The sequence below is a fragment of the Mastacembelus armatus genome, chromosome 18, assembly GCF_900324485.2.
Source record: "Mastacembelus armatus chromosome 18, fMasArm1.2, whole genome shotgun sequence".
Classification (NCBI taxonomy): domain Eukaryota; kingdom Metazoa; phylum Chordata; class Actinopteri; order Synbranchiformes; family Mastacembelidae; genus Mastacembelus; species Mastacembelus armatus.
The window spans coordinates 9,505,172-9,523,423 of record NC_046650.1 but is presented as its reverse complement, the minus strand read 5'-3'; the positions used below and the strand labels follow the sequence as shown (position 1 = coordinate 9,523,423).

Genomic DNA, 18,252 nt, shown 5'->3' with positions numbered 1-18,252 from the left:
TTCACTGTTCTGATTTTAATCTGTCTAGTCTAATGTCATGTTTATATCCATCTTCTTTCAGCCCACAGAGGCCCCACTCCCACCTAAGCCACCCAGAAAGCGCCACCCAAGCTTTGACCTCCAGGCCCTTCTGGCACCCCGCAGAGGCACGGCGACCCCGAAAGCTGCTGAGTCTCCGGTGGTCGGGGCGAGCCGGAACTCCCCCATGTCCTGGCTTGGGAGGCGGGCGGTAGCTGACCCTGTTGTCACTACAAGCATGGCTACAGCTATCCCTGGATGGGGCGGAGGAGGAGCTGGAGGGGTGCTGATCCGAGGAGTGGAGGTCAGCAGCAAGGAGGTTGTTGATCACACAGGGTCACCACGGCAACACGTGCTCCTGAGTAGGACCGAGAGGGAGACGGGTACAGACCGAACAGGTTCAACTGCTCAGAGGTGGGTTTGTGTCTTTTTTTTTTTTTCTTTTCATTTTTGTTAAAATGCGATCTTTGTGAGTATTTTACTGTGGGAGAAATTGAGTTGGAGAAGGTTGAGGGTTGGCTTAGAGCTCCAAAACAAAACCAACATTATAAATTTCACCAGGAGAAAGCCAAGCCGAGATGTGAGAAGTGATTCATCCTTTTTGGAATAATTAAGTAAACTTAAGTCTGTTTTATCAGTCGGCGTGCAATCTTAGATACTTTCATTATCACTAACCATCTGATCTCTGTCCATTGCTTACAGCTATCTTCACACCCACGTCCCCTCTTATTTCACCATTTGTTTCTCTTCTGCCAACACACTCATCTATTTTCATTTACTTGCTCTCCTCATTATCTCTTTGTTTCTCCCATTCTTCCCATCCATCTCGCAGTAAGCTGTACCTGCTCTGGTGTAGGATGCTGAGCTCAGAGAGGCAGTATGTGGCTGTGTTGAAGGGTGTAGAAGAGACATATCTCCCCTTACTGGAGCTCTCAGACACCCCAGCCTCCATCAGGGGGAAGGCAGATGCCCTCTTCCCTAACTGGGCCAGCCTCTGCACTTTTCACTCGCAGAACCTACTTCCTGCTATGGAGGGCGCCCTCGTGCAGAGCTTATTGCAACAGGACTGCTTCAGCAAATATGTAAGTTCAGGAATTTGGGGTCAACAGTAAAGGAAAAATATAATTATGTTGTTTTATCATACGTTTTGACTACTGAGATCACAGCACAGTCTTTCTGGCTTGTTACATAAAAATCAGTGGCTACCTGCCATAATTCATCACAGGTTTTGATATGTTGAGGCGTGAGCTGTTCAGTTTAAATGAGTAAACTTTTAACATAGCATGGTCTTTGTGCCCATTCATAAAGCCAGAGAAATCACAAGAAATATTTTTTCCCTCTACTCCTGTCATGTTGTTTCATTTGTATTTCTTATTCCCACACAGCGGGAGCAGTTTCTGCAGTATTCCCACTACATCAAGACTAAACCAGAGCTGGACTCTCCGCTGGTGACACAGGCTGCCGATTTCTTTAAGGTACGAATCATAATGGAGCTGCTGCCTAATTAAATTCTTGACTCTCCAAAACTTCAACTTGTTGTGCCCACAGAGATTCCAGTTTCAGTCTTAACAGGTTTTCCCTAATGTGTCTTTGTGCTGTTCTACTGTCACCTTCTTCCAGTAAATATAATTTCAATTAGGGAAATGTGCCCAGCTTTCTCATTGATTATCACACATTCCTAAAAATAGACACATAATAAGGGGATTTAGGGTCATAAAATTTTTATTTGGTTATTTTGTTTTTGAAAAATCTGTTAAGCCACACTAAAGAACACCATTATGAGTAATTTAAAAGCACATCACAAGCACAAACCAATTAAAGTTGCTTTATTCAACGGTGGCTGCAATTAAAAATGAGCTGTATACAGTAAAGCTAATTACATGTTTAATGTACACTAGAAAAGCCAATTAAAGGCGGATTATGGAGAAAGTAATTTGAGCTCACAGGCTATAATGAACTAAAACTGATACATCAACAGCATTGTGAGATTACTAAGAGGACTTTGTAGAGATCACAGTGCTCAAGATCACTCAGGCTACATTCAAGTTATGAGTTGTCACATCAAGAAGCATTTGTGTGACACCACCAGCAGGAGGCAGCGTGAGCTCATGGCACATCCGGCAGCAGCTTTAAAACAGCTTGAACACATTGTGGGTTATGGTTGCAAGAAGCTTTACAGTTATCGTGATGGTGATAGACATGAAAGTGGTGTTCAGGCGAAATGATGATAATGGTAATCACTTTGGTTATGGTGGTGATGATTGTTATGACAGTGAATACAGGAAAACCACATATGGCTACTGTCAGTGGAAACACAGGAGAGAAGAAAGATCAAAATGTCATTATGCTTGTACTATATTTGAACTTTTCTACTAGAAACTGCAAAATCAAGCTTCGCCGTGCAAAATATAATGACCAAAACAATAATTATACTGAGGACTAGGACTAGATTAAGCAAAAAAAAAAAAGCACGTAAACAAGGAATATCAGTAGATTCTTGTTATAAAAGTCAACCTAAATGGCTGTAATAACCATTAATGAACAGTTGTACAGCTCTCTATATAGAACTATATAGGTTTCCCATATTAGACACAAATTAGTGAATATGTATTTAGTTCAGATGTGACATTTTTACTTCTGTTCACACAGATGTGACAGATCAACCAGGCAAAATAGGCAACTTAGGAAATCAGCAGCGATTTTACTTGATATGAATAATGCAAACATATGCGTAACTCAGATGCCAAAACAAAATTTAATTGCAATAATAGCATCATCTGTGAGGTGATTAACCAATTGAGTATGCCGAAATCAACTATCAACAGCAACCAGTTAATAAACTATTCAAGGATGTGAGCAATCATTAATCCAAGCAAAGAAAAACTGATCAAAAATGAATCATATCAAGAATTTGTTAATACCTGAATTCAAATCAGACCCAAGGAAAATGCCACTAAATCTCACTACATCAGCTAGAAATGCAATGTCAAATCCATTAGTAAGAAACATCACATTCAGCGTCTATCACCAAAATCCACTGGAATTACACGTTCAGATCGTCACCAAGTAAACAGACCATTCATCAAGCATACTAACACAGTATGCTCATTAGCAGATCCAAAGCATTTCTCAAATAAGAGATAAGCAACTGAAGGATGTGAGTAACCATCAAACTAAGCATGAAATTATCTACAGTTTAAGGGTGGAACTCAAGCTTTATATCTGATAATAAAGAGATTTAAGTCATTCCTTTTCTCAGAGTGTCTAATTTCACCTTTCTTTCCCTGCCAGTCCTGAGACAAGCACGTCTAAAGTTTCCTCTCCCTGCACCTCCCCTCCTCTCTCTCCACCCTACTGCAGTCTAAACTCCCTGCAGCTTCCCCCCTTTCCCCTCTGTCCTTCCCTCACTGTCTTCAGGCTCCCATTCAAAGACTGGAGCAGTACTGCGAGGCCCTGGTGGAGCTGGGAGGACTAAACCCCACCTCTGACTCCGCCCTCTCAATCCTGAGACACGCCCAGCGGCACGGCGAGGACCTCCGGGCCAGTGACCTCATCGTTGGATGCCCGGTGAGAATGCCTGTCCCAGTTAATGACTCTGCAACTGCAAATCAAGTCCCACTTTCTTTTCTTAGAGAGAGAAAAAAACATTCATCCTGATGAGGCCAGAGTGATGGAAGAGATGGAATTGTAGCAGTTTTAAGAAAGAGGGACTGTATGGCTACTTATTTAAATATGAAATATGTTTAAAATGTACTTATATTGAATTAATTTAACTCCAACTGCATAATCAAAACTTAATTTGCATTTTTTCCAATTGTTTTTACTCCTGGAAGACATCATGAGGTTTAGTGCAATATGGCCAAGGTTACTCTGGGCTACAGTGCTCAGCGTTTTCTTGGATTAGGAAAAAAAGGAACTTTGGAGTGTGTGTGGACATAAAACCTGAGTGGAAATACCATCAATGTAAGCAGTGCTGCTTCTTAGAATCCTGATATTTTTTTAATGAGAGTCTCAATAAGGTTTTTATTTAATCTTACTCAGAACACATACAGAGGGAAGTAGCAAAAAAAAAAAAAAAAGGAAAGGAAAAGGAAGCAGGAGGGAAGATCATGTTTTCTTAGATAAAAGGCACACTATTGCAAGCAACATGGAATTTGGAAAACAGCCTTAACCTCTATTAAAGTCAGAAAACACTATGTGCACTTGCCCCATATTGTGCTCCTCTGACACAGCAGTATCACTCAGAGCTGGTCGTGACAAACATTCAACTCCCACGCACACACACACACACACACACACACACACCTCTCCCCCCTTTCTCGAGCAACGGGAGAGATTATGGCAGCACAAACACTCCCATTGAGCTACTTTAAATCACACTGCAACAGCTCTCCAAGTAAAATGCCTGTAAGTGCAGGTGTGTGTGTGTGTGTTGGTGGTTGTGGGTGTTCATAATGTGTGTGAAGCATCACTTATATGATGACCCACACATCGTTAGAGTTACAAAAATAAAGTTTTGCCGGTCAATGGTAGCAGTTCTTTTAATTTTAATGTCAGAGTGGTTATGGTTGAGAAAGCCTGATGTATTGTCTATGTTGCTCTGTTTGCTGAGTGTCTCTGTGTCTTGTAGGTCCTAAAGGGGCATTACATAATGTTTGTCTTTTATCAACCTCTATCTCCCTCTGGTAGGAGTCACAGCAGCATCACAAAGTCTGAACCCTGTAATTGACATGAACAATAAAATCTATTTTTTTTTACAAAAGGCATGAGTCAGCTGGCCAATTAGAGCGAACATCTAACAGAAGGAAGCATCCTTGGAAAGAGGGAATATGTCATGAGGAAAGCACTGTATAATAATACTCCTTTGTCCTTTTATTTGTTGAATGGAGAATAAAGCTTTTCAGTCTTTTGTGGTTGAAATGTCTCCAAACACCAAAGAAAATCTGAGTAGGTGAACGAGGGAGGGCTTGAATTTTTGTGTCGACATTCCTATAGTGACTGTCCGGCTGTACATTTCTGTGCTATGGGAGAAGCAAAATTGTGTTTATGGCTGTTCAGAATGTTTTTGTCGTTTTTACAACAATTCAAGAAATCTGCAAAAGGTCTGATATTGTAACAGTTTGCTTTTCCAGTACAGGCTTTTAGAGTTTCTTACTTTTTTAAGACACTTAATAAACCTAATGAAACAGAATTGAAAACAAATGAACTTACTTCAACCCACTGGCAAAAACAACATGATCTTAACTAAATTCAAGGCTAAATGGCCCCTTAAAATTGAAATTAAGATGGTATCTTTTGCACATGAAGGCCTCAGGCTCAGGCCTCAGGCCAAGATAAGTGCATCCTAATTTGTGCATGTGTGTATATTTGTGTAACGTGTGGTTTCAGATCCCTGTGGCAGAACGTGGCGAGCTGGTGCGGCAGGGCGAGCTGACGGTGTGCGGGGGAGCACGGAGGAAGCGGGTGGGTGTGAGGAATGTTTTCCTCTACCAGTACGTTGTCATCTTCACCAAACAGAAGAGCCCCAGTCCGGGACGCACCACCTACAGCTACAAACACAGCATCAAGGTATGCAGCCCTCACACTCACATACTCTAATCTTTTCTGTCGATTTTCATTATCTCTCCCTCATTCAAGTGCTCTGTGCTTGAGGAGTTTCAGAAAATGACCTTCTGCACTGATTCAGTAGGAAGAAAACATAGACTGAGTCTGACATTGTTACTTTGCTGATTGTATGAGAAATGCCAATGACACGATGGTCCAACTAAAATGTAAAAATATTTATACATTCCACATTTTTGTGTTACTTTTCATTTCTTTCAGTTCATTCTGCTCTCTCTCTATTCCACTAGATTTGTTAATGGGAACATCTCCATCCTCTTTTCTCTGCAGACAGGTGAGATGGGTCTGACTCAGAGTGTTGGTGAGGATGGAATGAAGTTCGAGATCTGGGTCCGTCAGGCTCCTCGGACCAAAGACTGCGTCACACTACAAGCACAGGACAGGGAGGACAGGGAGGCCTGGACTCATGACATTGCCCATCTGCTGTGGACACATGCTATCAACAACACAGGTGACCTTTGACCCCAGAGGCCTCGACTTTAGACTCATTCTCTAAAATCCACAAAAACTGTTTACAAGTGTTTATATTATAAAAGCTAGTTGTATGCATCTTTAAGAGTATTACTGCAAATACATTCCCTCACAATCACTAAACTCACCACTGTGAACTAGACAGTGCCATGAGTCAACTGTGGAAAAATTGTAATACTTTACAACATATTTTTGTAACTATTAGTATTTTCTTAATTTTGCATCTTAGTAAGTTTTTTGATACAATCCCAGCATGCACTGGTTGCACACCTTCAGCAAGTGGACAAATTTTTGTTCATTTGTTTTATGCCGATTTTCCCAGGCACAAGGAGCTGCTGGCTATCACGTCATATTCATCGCCTGGTATCTATAAACCATGCAGTGCATTATATGTATAGTTCACTTCCTATAGTTGGCTTGCAGCAGACATATAAGAGATAGACCAAGTTCATAACTACTCTTAGATCTGTGTTATTCCCCTGAAAAAGTAAAAATATCCAGTTATGTACTGTAGTATGTTTTACATAAATATATCTTGCAGCTGCCGGTGTACAGAGTATGTGGTTTCTGTAAAAACATTTTGTAAACTGTATTTTTAAAATCATCCTTCTGATCTCCTCCCAGAGTTGTGTCTGAAGGAGTCACTCTGTATGGGAATTTCCAGTAAGCTGCTGCTGGACGCCACAGGAACTCAAGGCTCAGAGCTGGACTCCATCTGCAGCCTCAATGACCGAGGTAAGCGCAACAAGGACCACATGTGTAACCCCATTAATGTACAGTATGTCAAGAACGCCTCAGGTACTAGGAGCAGTAGAGTTAAGGGAGCCTGCACAGGAAGATAAATATTTTCGTGGATGTTTTGAAAGGGAAATGCTTTTTGTGGGAAATTATTTTCAAAGTTAAAAACACCAGTTTGCATCACTGGACCTAAAACCACACTGATATCTAGAAGTATATGACTAAAATTGAAAATTGAACACAAAGAAAGGTTATGTTTGGAAAAAAGTGGGTAATCATAAAACAATTCAGTCTTTAAAGTTAAAACCCTGCACTTTGACCTCTCACAGATACAGATACAGTGAGGCTAAAGCATTTTCCTGTTCAACCTGTGGTCTCAGGAAGCCCATCGGTTTGACTGTAGGCGGCGAGATTACTGGATTGTTCAAATTTGCTTTCTGAGCAGAAAGTAATGTGTCCCTGAGATTACAGAAAGAAAACAAAACAGGTCTTGAGTGTATCTCCCCATGTGACAAGGTAATAACGTGGTACATGTTTTCTTTTTTCAATCTCATGCCCCCAAGCTAGTTTATGAATTTTTGATATTTGCCTCACACTGAGAATTTTTGAAGAGCTGTGACATGCCTGCAGAGAATATGCGGCGCAGTCTAAAAGCTTGACTATGGAAACACATTTTACTTCTGCTATGATCAAATCACAGCCCCACCAATGTGTCTCCCTTAAACTTTGGTTTCGTCTGGATTTCTCTATTGGATCCATAAATAAACACAAGGAAAAAAATAAATACAAGGAATTTCATCCTAGAACACTAGTACGCTGTTTAAACATGATCTGATCGGTCGCTAGCTGCTAGCATTTTGGCCACGTACTAATGCATAAAGCAGTATTTATAGAGATTTTTTTTTTTTCTCTGAAAATGAAACTGCTAAGAACAGTGAGATATGAACCAAAACAATAAAGCCATAAAATCAAAACAATGAGCAGAAAGACACTAAAATGCTGAGGGGAGCTGCAGAGTTGGATCATTTTCTGGTGTGTTTGTTAGCACGAGTTAATCTTTCACATTCTGCATACTGATTAAATTAGCTGTTAATATAAGAAACATAGGCGCTGCTTTAACAATATTATACGAAGGTCTTCAGCCAGAATGCCCAGCCCTATTCCTGTAGAAAACTGGCTGACAGGTTAAATACTTTCTGAATAAGTAAAACAGAGCTTGATTACAGAAATAGAGTAAGAGACACTAAAACAGCAATCACTATCTTCCTTTTACTTAATGCTTAGAGGAACATGAGTGCTCTTCTCCACCTACACTTACACAGTCAACAACAGGTTCACAGCAGTTCCCTGCTGAATACAGTGAGTACAGTTGTAAATCTACCTGAAAAATGCAGGAAATTACTGAGATAGAACCAGAGAGGCAGGCTGAGGGAAAGTTATGATCTTTGTCACATACGGTGTCTTTATGGACACTATAAAATAATGTAACAAGACTAAGGTTCCCCTTTAAGAAGAGAGGTCCATCCACACATTAAAAACATAAACAGCCAATCTGAAATACAATTCCACAGATTCCAGACACACCATCCAGTCTCCAAAGGCCGCCGCTGCCCTAGAGCCAAAGTGATTTCCCATTCATAGTTCAGTGTAATGCACATACTGCTCACCAGGTGTCTCATTGAGTGCAGCAACTCAGGATTTCAATGCATGAATTGTCCTCCGGGACAGAACACGGTGTTAGAAATTCATTGAACAGGATGAGGAAAAATGCCTTCTCACTCCGACTCCTCTCTCTTTGTCTCTCCCATACCCTGTCTGCCTCCATTTTTAAATTCAAGAAAACATTATGATCCAGTGATTTTTACATTATAAAAATGCCTACATGCCACACTAATGTAAATGGAAAACAATCCAGGCATATAAATCATGCGTGAATACCGGATTGTATTTTGGAATTGTTATTCTACTACCTGCCTTGCAGTGAAGTGAGGGAAGGATGCATGTTTTATGTATGTCTAACACCTGCTGGATATATTTTGATGCTTTCTGTTAACCTATTACCACCCACTCTCTCTCTCTCATATATACACACTCACACACACACACACACACACGCACTCTCTCTCTCACACACACACACACACACTCTGTTTCTCTCTCAGTCCACAGTAGCTGCTCTGACTCTTCCTCTGTCGGCAGTCAGAAGGAGGGGGGATCCCCGGCGTGTGGGAGGGAGCCCAGGAGAAGCTCCGGATCAACAGGTTACTCACAGGTGGGTTCAAAATACACTCCCATATCATGCAATCCAGTGACTCTGAAGAAAATCTTTTTTTTTTTTTTTTTTAATATTTGCAAAAATTACTCAACACTTCTCCATGGTTAAATATAGATTAGAAATGTGAAGAATGTGAAGTGAGGAGAGAAGAAACTGTAGAAAAAGAGTGAAAATAATGAGGGAGAGAAACAGAACTGCATTTTTCAGTGTGGTCACATAGTTACGCAATAAAATCTAATTTCAAACATCTATGCTAAACTGATGTTTTTTCAAGTATTTTCTCAAGAATCTCCATGATTTTATTTCTTTTAGTAAGATGTATTGAAAATCCAATTTTGGGTTTATATACAATATCTACGTGCAGAGTCTTCTATTAAGTATTTCTCTATTTTATACAAAAGATAAGAAGTATCTTGTTTCTGGGTAATATTTGGTGGAAAAGGCCCACGTTTGCTAAAAATGTACACACTGCATCAGAAGAAAATGTATGTAACCTATGTCTGAGGTTACTATGGTGAAAGTGATGGTTTCATTTAGGTGATTTATATACAAAACGTTTCTCAAACAGTTAAATCATCTCTGTATGTTAGTGAAGACAAGAGTGCATGCATCTTCTTATGTGGCTGTAAGGAAACAGCAATGCCAGCCTGCCATCTCCAAGGTAGTGTTTAAATGAATTTGCTCTGTGCACACATATACACAAACCCACACAGACACACACACACACACACACATTCTCTCAATCTCGTTATCTAGCAAACAGAATATGACAGATTGGCAAACAGACTGCGCTGGGAACAGATTGACAGACAGACGGACACATGCAGCCCAAACAGTGTAGGGCAAACACACAGACAGCGATATGCACATATTCAGCAACAGAGGGAGGATTGCCACTTGTGCACACGTACGTGCACACGCGCGCACTTCTGCACAGTATTTAAAATGTCACTGTTTCTGTTTTTTTTTTCTCTCTCCTCCTCAGAGTCAGTCTCCCTCTACAGCTGTGTAACTGTCATCTCAATAAGAGTAAGTTACTCTGTTTATTAGGTTTCTTTCTCTGTTGTTGCTTTCTTTGCATCTGCTGTTCGTATCACTACAGCTCTGCATCATTGCCTTTCTAATTTTACACTTTTTACTGATTCCTTACTTTAGCTATTCAAAGAAATCACAAGGGTATTGTGGAGCTTGCTTAAGATTTTTCTTCTAGATTTCTGTAAATGCAATAAAATTCAGTTAATATAATTTTATTTTGGTTTCTTCTTCAGAAACTGGACCCTGGACTTTTTAAAGGTTTAAACATCTCATCAAGTCAGACTGGATTTCAGGGAGCAAGAGAGAGAGACCCCTTTGGACTTTATTTGAACTTCTCCCACATACTTGCTCTCCTTCCCCCTTTCACCTCCCTACAACAAATAAAAAGCCAGCAGATTATTAGGCGGAGCAGCACTCCACTGCTTTCCCCCATTTTAAACCTCCCACTTCTGATATGAAAAAAAAAAAAAAAAAAAAAAAGCATCCAAAAAGGATCAAAACTGCCCAGTTTAAAGCATGACAAGCACCAGCGGGGCTCTCTGCACTCCGCCATTTTGGATCTGCCAGTCTCAGTTGCTGGCAGAGTCATTGACACCAAAGGCACTTCAGCCACACAGTGCGGCCATTGTCTGCCCTGCGGCTCCCCACTAGGCCAAACCACTTGGTCTGAACCACTGACTGCCTGGCTGGCTGACTGTACGCATCACATGCTCCAGCATCTGATAATAAACAGGAAGTAATATGCAGGGCGTAAATCCACCGTAGGATTGCAGATTCAGAATGTATTGTGTACTTTGTCATTTTCATAACGCTGAATGAAATACTGTAGGCCTGTTTTTTTGTCCTGCCTGTGAAGAAATGCAGAGCAGAGGCTAGGTGCGATTGCATCTATGTAAATGAGGAAGGGGTGGGATGAGCATGCACGCACACTCAAATACACACACACACACACACACACACACAATGTCCCTCAACACATGCAGTCATTCTTATTGTTATAAGACAGTGGAGCACTGTTTACATTTCACATGCTCACACACACTCACTGAGGCCATTTTACAGCCTGGTACAGTGGCTAAAGCAACGGCATCTAACTACATAGGCTACACTAAGCGTTGCCTTGATGATGAACAGGAATGTCTTTATCATACCCGACTATTATCCGACATTCTGTTAATGTGTTTGTTTAAGCTAATGGTAGTGTTTTTATTTACAGTGGTAAGGATTTAAAGGCAAAACGGTATTTAGTCTAAGTGGAACTTATGTCAGCAACATGAGCTTCTTGGTGCCTTAAAGATGTTCTTCAGTGTACTGATGAGAACTGTTAATGAATTTAATGTTAAACCTTTTAATATAAGGTGCCATATTCCGTATGCCTAAGGTATAAAATGGGTGTTTGTGCAATGTCGATATGTGTACAATGAACTTTTATTTCTATTGTCAGCTTTCTTGATTGGAAGCTTCTCTCCATAAAATGGAGAATGGTTGATCTGTTTGATGTTATATAGTCCGGATTTACTGGTTTTGTGCTTGCGGCCAGAACCCATTAACTGCACCTGATGTTTCTTAAAGAGGTAATTTAATCAAATCTGTTTTCTAGGTTGTTTTTCCAAAGAAAACCTAGAAAGCCCTAAAATATTTTCCTTTGGTTGTTTATGAATTTTGTGTTTCCAAGATTGTTTCACATGGCACAGTTGTAATGTTTGGAGAGGGGAGGGGGGAGGGGGAGGGATTACTTAGCTCTAAATTTTCAAGGAATGGTTTCCACTTTCATGTGCAAGAGGAGAAGACTGACACTCTCATGACTGTATGGCAAATATGAAGCTAAAGCAAACAGGCAGAGGCTTAACTTAGCACCAGGAGTGGGAACAGGAAAACTGGTCGCCTGGCTCTGACCAAAGATAACAAAAACCACCTACCAGCACCTCTAACGCTCTCCAATTAACACTTTAGGCCTTGTTTGTTAGTCTGGACAAACATTTCATGGTATGATTATCTTGGCCAGGGTTCACATTATTGGCGATTAGCTCAATCATAGCTGAAAAAAAAAACCCCCACACATTTTAAGGGCTGAGATGTGTTATTAAGGTTAATTTGGTGCTGCCTTTGTTAGTTCCACATTTTTTGAAAGACACTTATTTCTTGTTGAGAGTTACACATGAGAGTGCTATCAGTCTTCCCATCCGACTGTGAGGAAAAAGGTGACTGAGCAAATTTGTGAAACCATTCCTTTCAGATACTGTGCATCAAAACTAACAGAACAAGAGATAAAAATTACTTCCACCTTTGTAGAACAGCAACCTACCCTCTAATTCTCTGTCAGACTTACTGGAGATCCTACACACATCGCCTTAATAGTGAATGACAAGGAAACAAAGGACAAATTCATAAGATATTCAGAACTGGTCACTTATGTTACAGAACAAAGGTTTTGATATTTCATACAATGAGTAGTTCAGATGTTCTGACAGCAAGCATACAGTCGGTAAAACCAATCAACATCCAGTCACCGGTTTTATTGGATAAGGTGTATTAAAACAATACCGCGCTTAAGGTACAATATGAAAGCCAGCAGCAGCGGGAGGTCAAGCTCATATCTGCAGACAGGAGCAGCACTTTGTCGCTGTTATCAGATTCAGCACGTTTCATATCTGCATCCAAATTCAAAAATTGTAAATGGCTATTGAGCTTTTTCTGAATCGATATCTAATTTGTTGGCTTGGAGAAGCCCCGTACACTTCATAGCCTTTAGCTGTTTGGTACATTGCGTTATATTGGAAGCAATGTAATGAACACCATCTTTCATTCTTATTGCAGTATAGATTGTCATATGCAGAATCCCTCACTTTCTTATGCCATTACGAGGCAGTATTAATGTATATAAACTTTTCTCTTGCTCTTTTTCTATGACAACTCTGCCTGATGTTTACATTTTTGGGAAGGAATTTTGAAATTGCATGTTATGCCTATTTGATAATTGTTTTTATATATATCTGTGTTGAATTAAAACTGAATGGAAGTTCCAGACCTCTCAGAGGGGATTTAACCGGGGGGTTGTGGTGGTGTTAGGGGTTATGCTTGATCGCCGTAGCAGGTCTAACCTCAAAATGAGGCCTGTAACCTCGTAACCTCGAAACTTGCTGTAATGAGTGGGGTCTCTTCTCTGAAAGCCAGCTGTGCTGCTGCTTCCACAAGGCCTCGCAAAGAAAAAACCAGAGTGATTAGATAACTACAGTGCAGCGCCATATCACATACTTTCTGGGATCAAATTCTCAAAAGGAGGGGAGGGCAGTTCGAGAGCACGAGTGTGTGTGTCCATCTGTGCATGTGAGGGGACATAGAGAGAGGAATGAGAGATAAAGGCTGAGCAGGGAGAGGGGGAGCAACAGGAAGGGGCAAAACTGAGGGAGAGAGAAAGGGAGCGACAGAGGAGAAGGACAGGAGACAGTAGGTGGGAATGATGGGAAATGAGCGAGGGCGAAGGGGCAGACAGACAGAGAGGCACAGTCAAGGGGGAGAGCAGGAGCACGAGGGGGAGAGGAGGCAGGGGAAAAGGAGAGGAAGAATGGAGAGGGGGGCTTATAGAAAGAGGGAGACACAAAGTAGAGTTAGAACTTTTTTTTTTCTTCCAGTGGAGAGAACTAAGAGAGGGCTGAGAGAGCTGCAGAAAGGATGAAGGAGAGAGAGCGAGCGGGGTAAAAGGGGGGATGTTGACAAAGCAGCGAGACTGTGGCGAACAAAGAGAACGTGAAGAGAATGAGTCGGGGGAAACATCAAAGGGATTTTTCAGGCCTGGTTACCGGGACAACAGACATTTGCATGCGATTAGCTTTTTACATCATATTAAGAAGGGTTAGGGTGAGGGAGGGAGGAGGGGAGAGGGTGATGGAGAGAGGGAGGCAGGGAACTATAGATCATACACACACACACACACACACACACACCCTCACACACTGTATGAGACAGTGTGAGGCAAAAAAAAGAAGGAAAAAGAGGGACGTTGGTCATCTCACGCGGATAAACTGACTTATAAGCATCCAGCCAAGCGTTTCTTTTGTAAATGAGAGTACATGTTGGGGGGAGATAGAGTAATATGCCAGTGCAGACATTTTGGAGAAGGGAGGTCAAGGAAGGCAGGGTGTATTTTTTGTATTTTCTGCTTTGAATACAAGTTTGACACCAAAGCACTGAGGAATCTGCCACCAAAATGACCCTTTAAACAAACCCATGAACACAGATTTCAGGTTAACAGCATGATTTGTGCATATTTTATTCTAACACCGTTTAGGCAAATTCCTTTATAAGCTTTTTTCACTTTATTAAACTAGAATTTTTTTTTTTTTTCCCTTTTAGGAGCTGAACATACACGATAACCCAGACTAACAAATAAATCTGATAAAACAGAAAAGGATACAAAGAGAGAAAATTAGCAGTAATGTCAGATAAATCAAACAGCATTATGTAGAATATAAAAACATAAAAAAAAATGTTCAGATGAACTAAAGGAGGATGTGTAAGTAAGCCATTGCATCAAATTATTTCATGAATATTTTTCATGTATGTTTGTACATGAATTCCTAGTTGCACAGACTATCTAGACACATAAATGTAAACATATAAGTATCGGCATATATTTACCTTCCAACAAAGATTTACATATACAGTACACCATGTTTGCACACATGCAGTGCATAAATCAATCAAAAAAAATGCACCTCACACAACCTTCCCTGCAATCATAAAAGCCATTAAACATGTTTCTATGGGCACACACCCTCCGGCGTTTTACACATGTAATATTATCCTGCCATATCTCTCCTCCACCTCCCTCCCTCCCTCCTTCGGTCCTGTCTCTCCATCAATCCATGTCCCTTTCTTTCCCCTCCCTCTTTCCTCTCCATCTCCATCTCCATCCCTTACTCACTCTCCCCTCCTATCTATCCATCTTCCTCCCTCCCTCTTAATCTCCACCTCTCCCTCCTCGTATCTCTCCTCCCCCATTTTTTCTTATGTTCCCTCATTCTTTTTTTTTTCTTTTTTCTTTCTCTCTGGCCTGCTCTGCTCTTTCTGTCTTTCTCTGAGTATGTGTGATGCTTCAGTGCCCTCAGTATTGTGGCTGCATTGTGCCAGTAGGCGTCGCCGCGACAGCCGTTGTCACGGCAGCATTGTGATGGGGGGGTGAGAGGTGATGGTGTGTGTGTGTGTGTGTGTGTGTGTGTGTGGTGGGGGGGAGTGTATTACAGTATCAATACCCTGACACTGCGACAAAAAGGACAGCAGCCGTAGCCACATATCACTCCACCTCTGCACTCCTTCTCCTCCTCCTCCTCCGTCGTCTCCTTCCTCCCTCTTCCTCCTTGCGGCCCCCCCCCCCATTTCCACCTCCTCCTCCCTCCGAATCAATTCCTCCTCCCCTCCTCTCAATTGATTTCCCACCATATCTCACTGAATATGTACATATTGATCCCCTCCTCCTCCTCCTCCTCACCTCAGCTCCATCCCCTCACTCTTTTCTTTCTCTCCTTCTCTTGTTTTTACTCAGACTATCTATCAGATTTCACCCCCTCCATCTATGCCCCCTCCCCAACCCCCTCGCCCCTTATCTCACTCCATCTCTTGCTCCCTTTCTCTCTTACTCACTCACTTTCGCTCATCTTTCATTTCATCTCCCCTATTCTTTCCCTCTCTCTGTGCCATCTCTTCTGCCCCCCTCACTCCTCTCTCCATCACACCTCCTTTCCCCATCTCCCTCCCTCATGGCTGTTTTTTTTTTTTGTTGTTTTTTTTTTGTGTTTTGTGTGTGTGTGTGTATGTCTCACTCACTCTCTGCATATTAATTGGTGAATTTCTGCTGCAGCAGAGAAAACAATCAAAGCGTCAGGGGCGGGTGACGATGCCATTGTGGCAGCCGCAAACACGTACACATATGTACCGTGAGCATACACACAAACACAAACAGGCAGGGGAAACACACACACACACACACACACACACACACACACACACATACACACACAGAGTACAGTTGCAGAGACACAGCAACAGACAGAGCATGCATACATATATGCACTTGTATAGACATATATGCTGCTGATATACAAAATGTGCTCACACACACTCACACACACACACACACTGATATACTATGTACACACACTGAGACAAGCATGCCCTGCACATATGCCACAGACTTAGTCAGTCACTCTCAGATACACAATAGCAGGCTTACAATGGCTGATCCAGGAGATATGTTCTGCGTCAGCAAAGACATATTTGAATTTCCAGCGAACATTTACCTTCACACAGTATGTGAGCACATCACATTTAAATGTTAATACCAAGGCCTTTCGCTGAAAAACATTTAGTCTAACAATTAACTGATACTTCTTCTATACAAGCACGGCAAGGAAAAGAAAATACACAGAGGTCGAGATTACATTTAAATACTGTTTGTACTGAATCTCCATTACTGAAATAAACACAATCAAAGTATTTAAAAGATAGAAAATGAGGTCAACAAAATAAAGAGAGAACCATTTCTGTCCTCATCACTAAAGAGGCCATTCTACTGGATTTCGGTTGTTGTACCTTACTCTCTAATGCTTTTTGATAAAGGTTGAGAGGTGGTGGAAGAGGTGCGTGGGCTTTTCCACTCCACAGGCATCCTGGCCTACGTGCTGCAGATTTGACTCTCTGCTTTTCGTTGTTGTCTTTTGCCCTCATACTGTACACTCACTCACACATGCAAGCTACTTACATTGAAAATGAAATCCAAAAACGATTTGGAAGAAAAGTAAAATCTGGGTGTAACTCAGCACTTGAGACTTTAAAATGCTGGAGCCGATGGAGCTGATAAGGCCGGTGGCTAAAAGTCTAATGAAAATATTTTCAGTAAATCAAGAGCCAATTTGTTTAAATAACTTCATCTAGAGAAAGGATAATAGCATACAACTCTGTTTTCAAGGCTTACAGCAACTTACACAACAAGTCTGAGGATCCTGAAACCCAGGGTGAATCCAGACATTCACTCTCAAAGGTGTAAAATAGCTTTTTTACTGAAGGGCCAGTCCTAAGTTGCTGGAAAACATCCTTCCTGTTCCAGCTTTGGCAATATAGGCACATTATTTACAGTTGAGCATTTTCACGCCCACAGATATACTGCAGTTTTAAAGTGTAACTGCTGAGAGAAGGTGCTGGACACCAATTTCAGGTTTCACCTTCGGTGAAAATTTAATCAGTGTGAATATATTAACACTGAATGCACTGACAGCCAATGGGAAGAGGTTCTCTCATAGTTTTGAACTAACTGAGAATTATGACCCATCTCTCTAGTTCTTTCACCCACTTTTAATTTATTGTTTTTGTTCTAAAGCCCCCTCCAGTCGAAAACGTGTTTTACTTATTGTTACATCACTTGGATGTTTGACCTTCATTGTGCAGAATGATGCATGTGCAGAGTTTGACACTCGAGGGCCGTTTTCATGTTCAACCGCTGGAGCGGGAAAGTTTTTCTGTGCTCAACTTAAACTGGAGTTTAGGATTTGTAGGCACAAGCCTGATTTTACGCCAGTCTGAATGTGTGAGCAGGCACATCTTTGCAAACACATTAGCCACGTTAACTTTATTTAGGCAACAATATGTCAGCGATCTGCGTCTGATTGTTCAGCTAAAATTGATTTAATGTTGTTTGAAAGCAGATAGGGGCAGACTGCAAACTGCCTTCCAGGCATGACAGGACAAATAGGATGACGCAGGGAATTATTTATGCAAATGATGTTGGTTCTGGTGCATAGGTTTGAGGAGATGTGCACCTGCTACGACTAATCCAATAGCAACTGAAAAAAGCAGGCCCAGCCATATAGGAAAGTGTGTATCACAAGATTGGACCAATATAAAATAATGCAAATACTTTTAACAGTGAAGATTTAATAAGTTTTGCTAGAAATACTGCACCTGGGTGGCACACTTTGAATAAGTCCAATGTTGACTGCATGTATTTTTACAAACCAATAATGTACTTTTACTGTGCCTTTCCCACTGCTGCTATTTCTTCAAAAGGGACCCTCCTGGAAACCTCTTGACGGACTGCTTTG

The 18,252-nt window shown here is 41.3% G+C and overlaps 1 protein-coding gene across 1 annotated transcript in view; it reads left to right on the top strand.

Annotated features, from left to right (window-relative positions):
* Positions 1 to 10,639, top strand: part of arhgef40 (Rho guanine nucleotide exchange factor (GEF) 40) — a 30,414-nt gene extending 19,775 nt beyond the window's left edge. Inside the window, exons 18-27 of the mRNA XM_026295037.2 lie at positions 62 to 432; positions 851 to 1,100; positions 1,404 to 1,493; positions 3,379 to 3,585; positions 5,407 to 5,586; positions 5,911 to 6,091; positions 6,736 to 6,846; positions 9,012 to 9,121; positions 10,110 to 10,153; positions 10,393 to 10,639. Of these exons, the coding sequence (XP_026150822.1) occupies positions 62 to 432; positions 851 to 1,100; positions 1,404 to 1,493; positions 3,379 to 3,585; positions 5,407 to 5,586; positions 5,911 to 6,091; positions 6,736 to 6,846; positions 9,012 to 9,121; positions 10,110 to 10,136 (1,527 nt within the window). The 3' untranslated portion in view covers positions 10,137 to 10,153; positions 10,393 to 10,639. The remainder of the gene's footprint in view (positions 1 to 61; positions 433 to 850; positions 1,101 to 1,403; positions 1,494 to 3,378; positions 3,586 to 5,406; positions 5,587 to 5,910; positions 6,092 to 6,735; positions 6,847 to 9,011; positions 9,122 to 10,109; positions 10,154 to 10,392) is intronic.
* Positions 10,640 to 18,252: the final 7,613 nt, after the last annotated feature.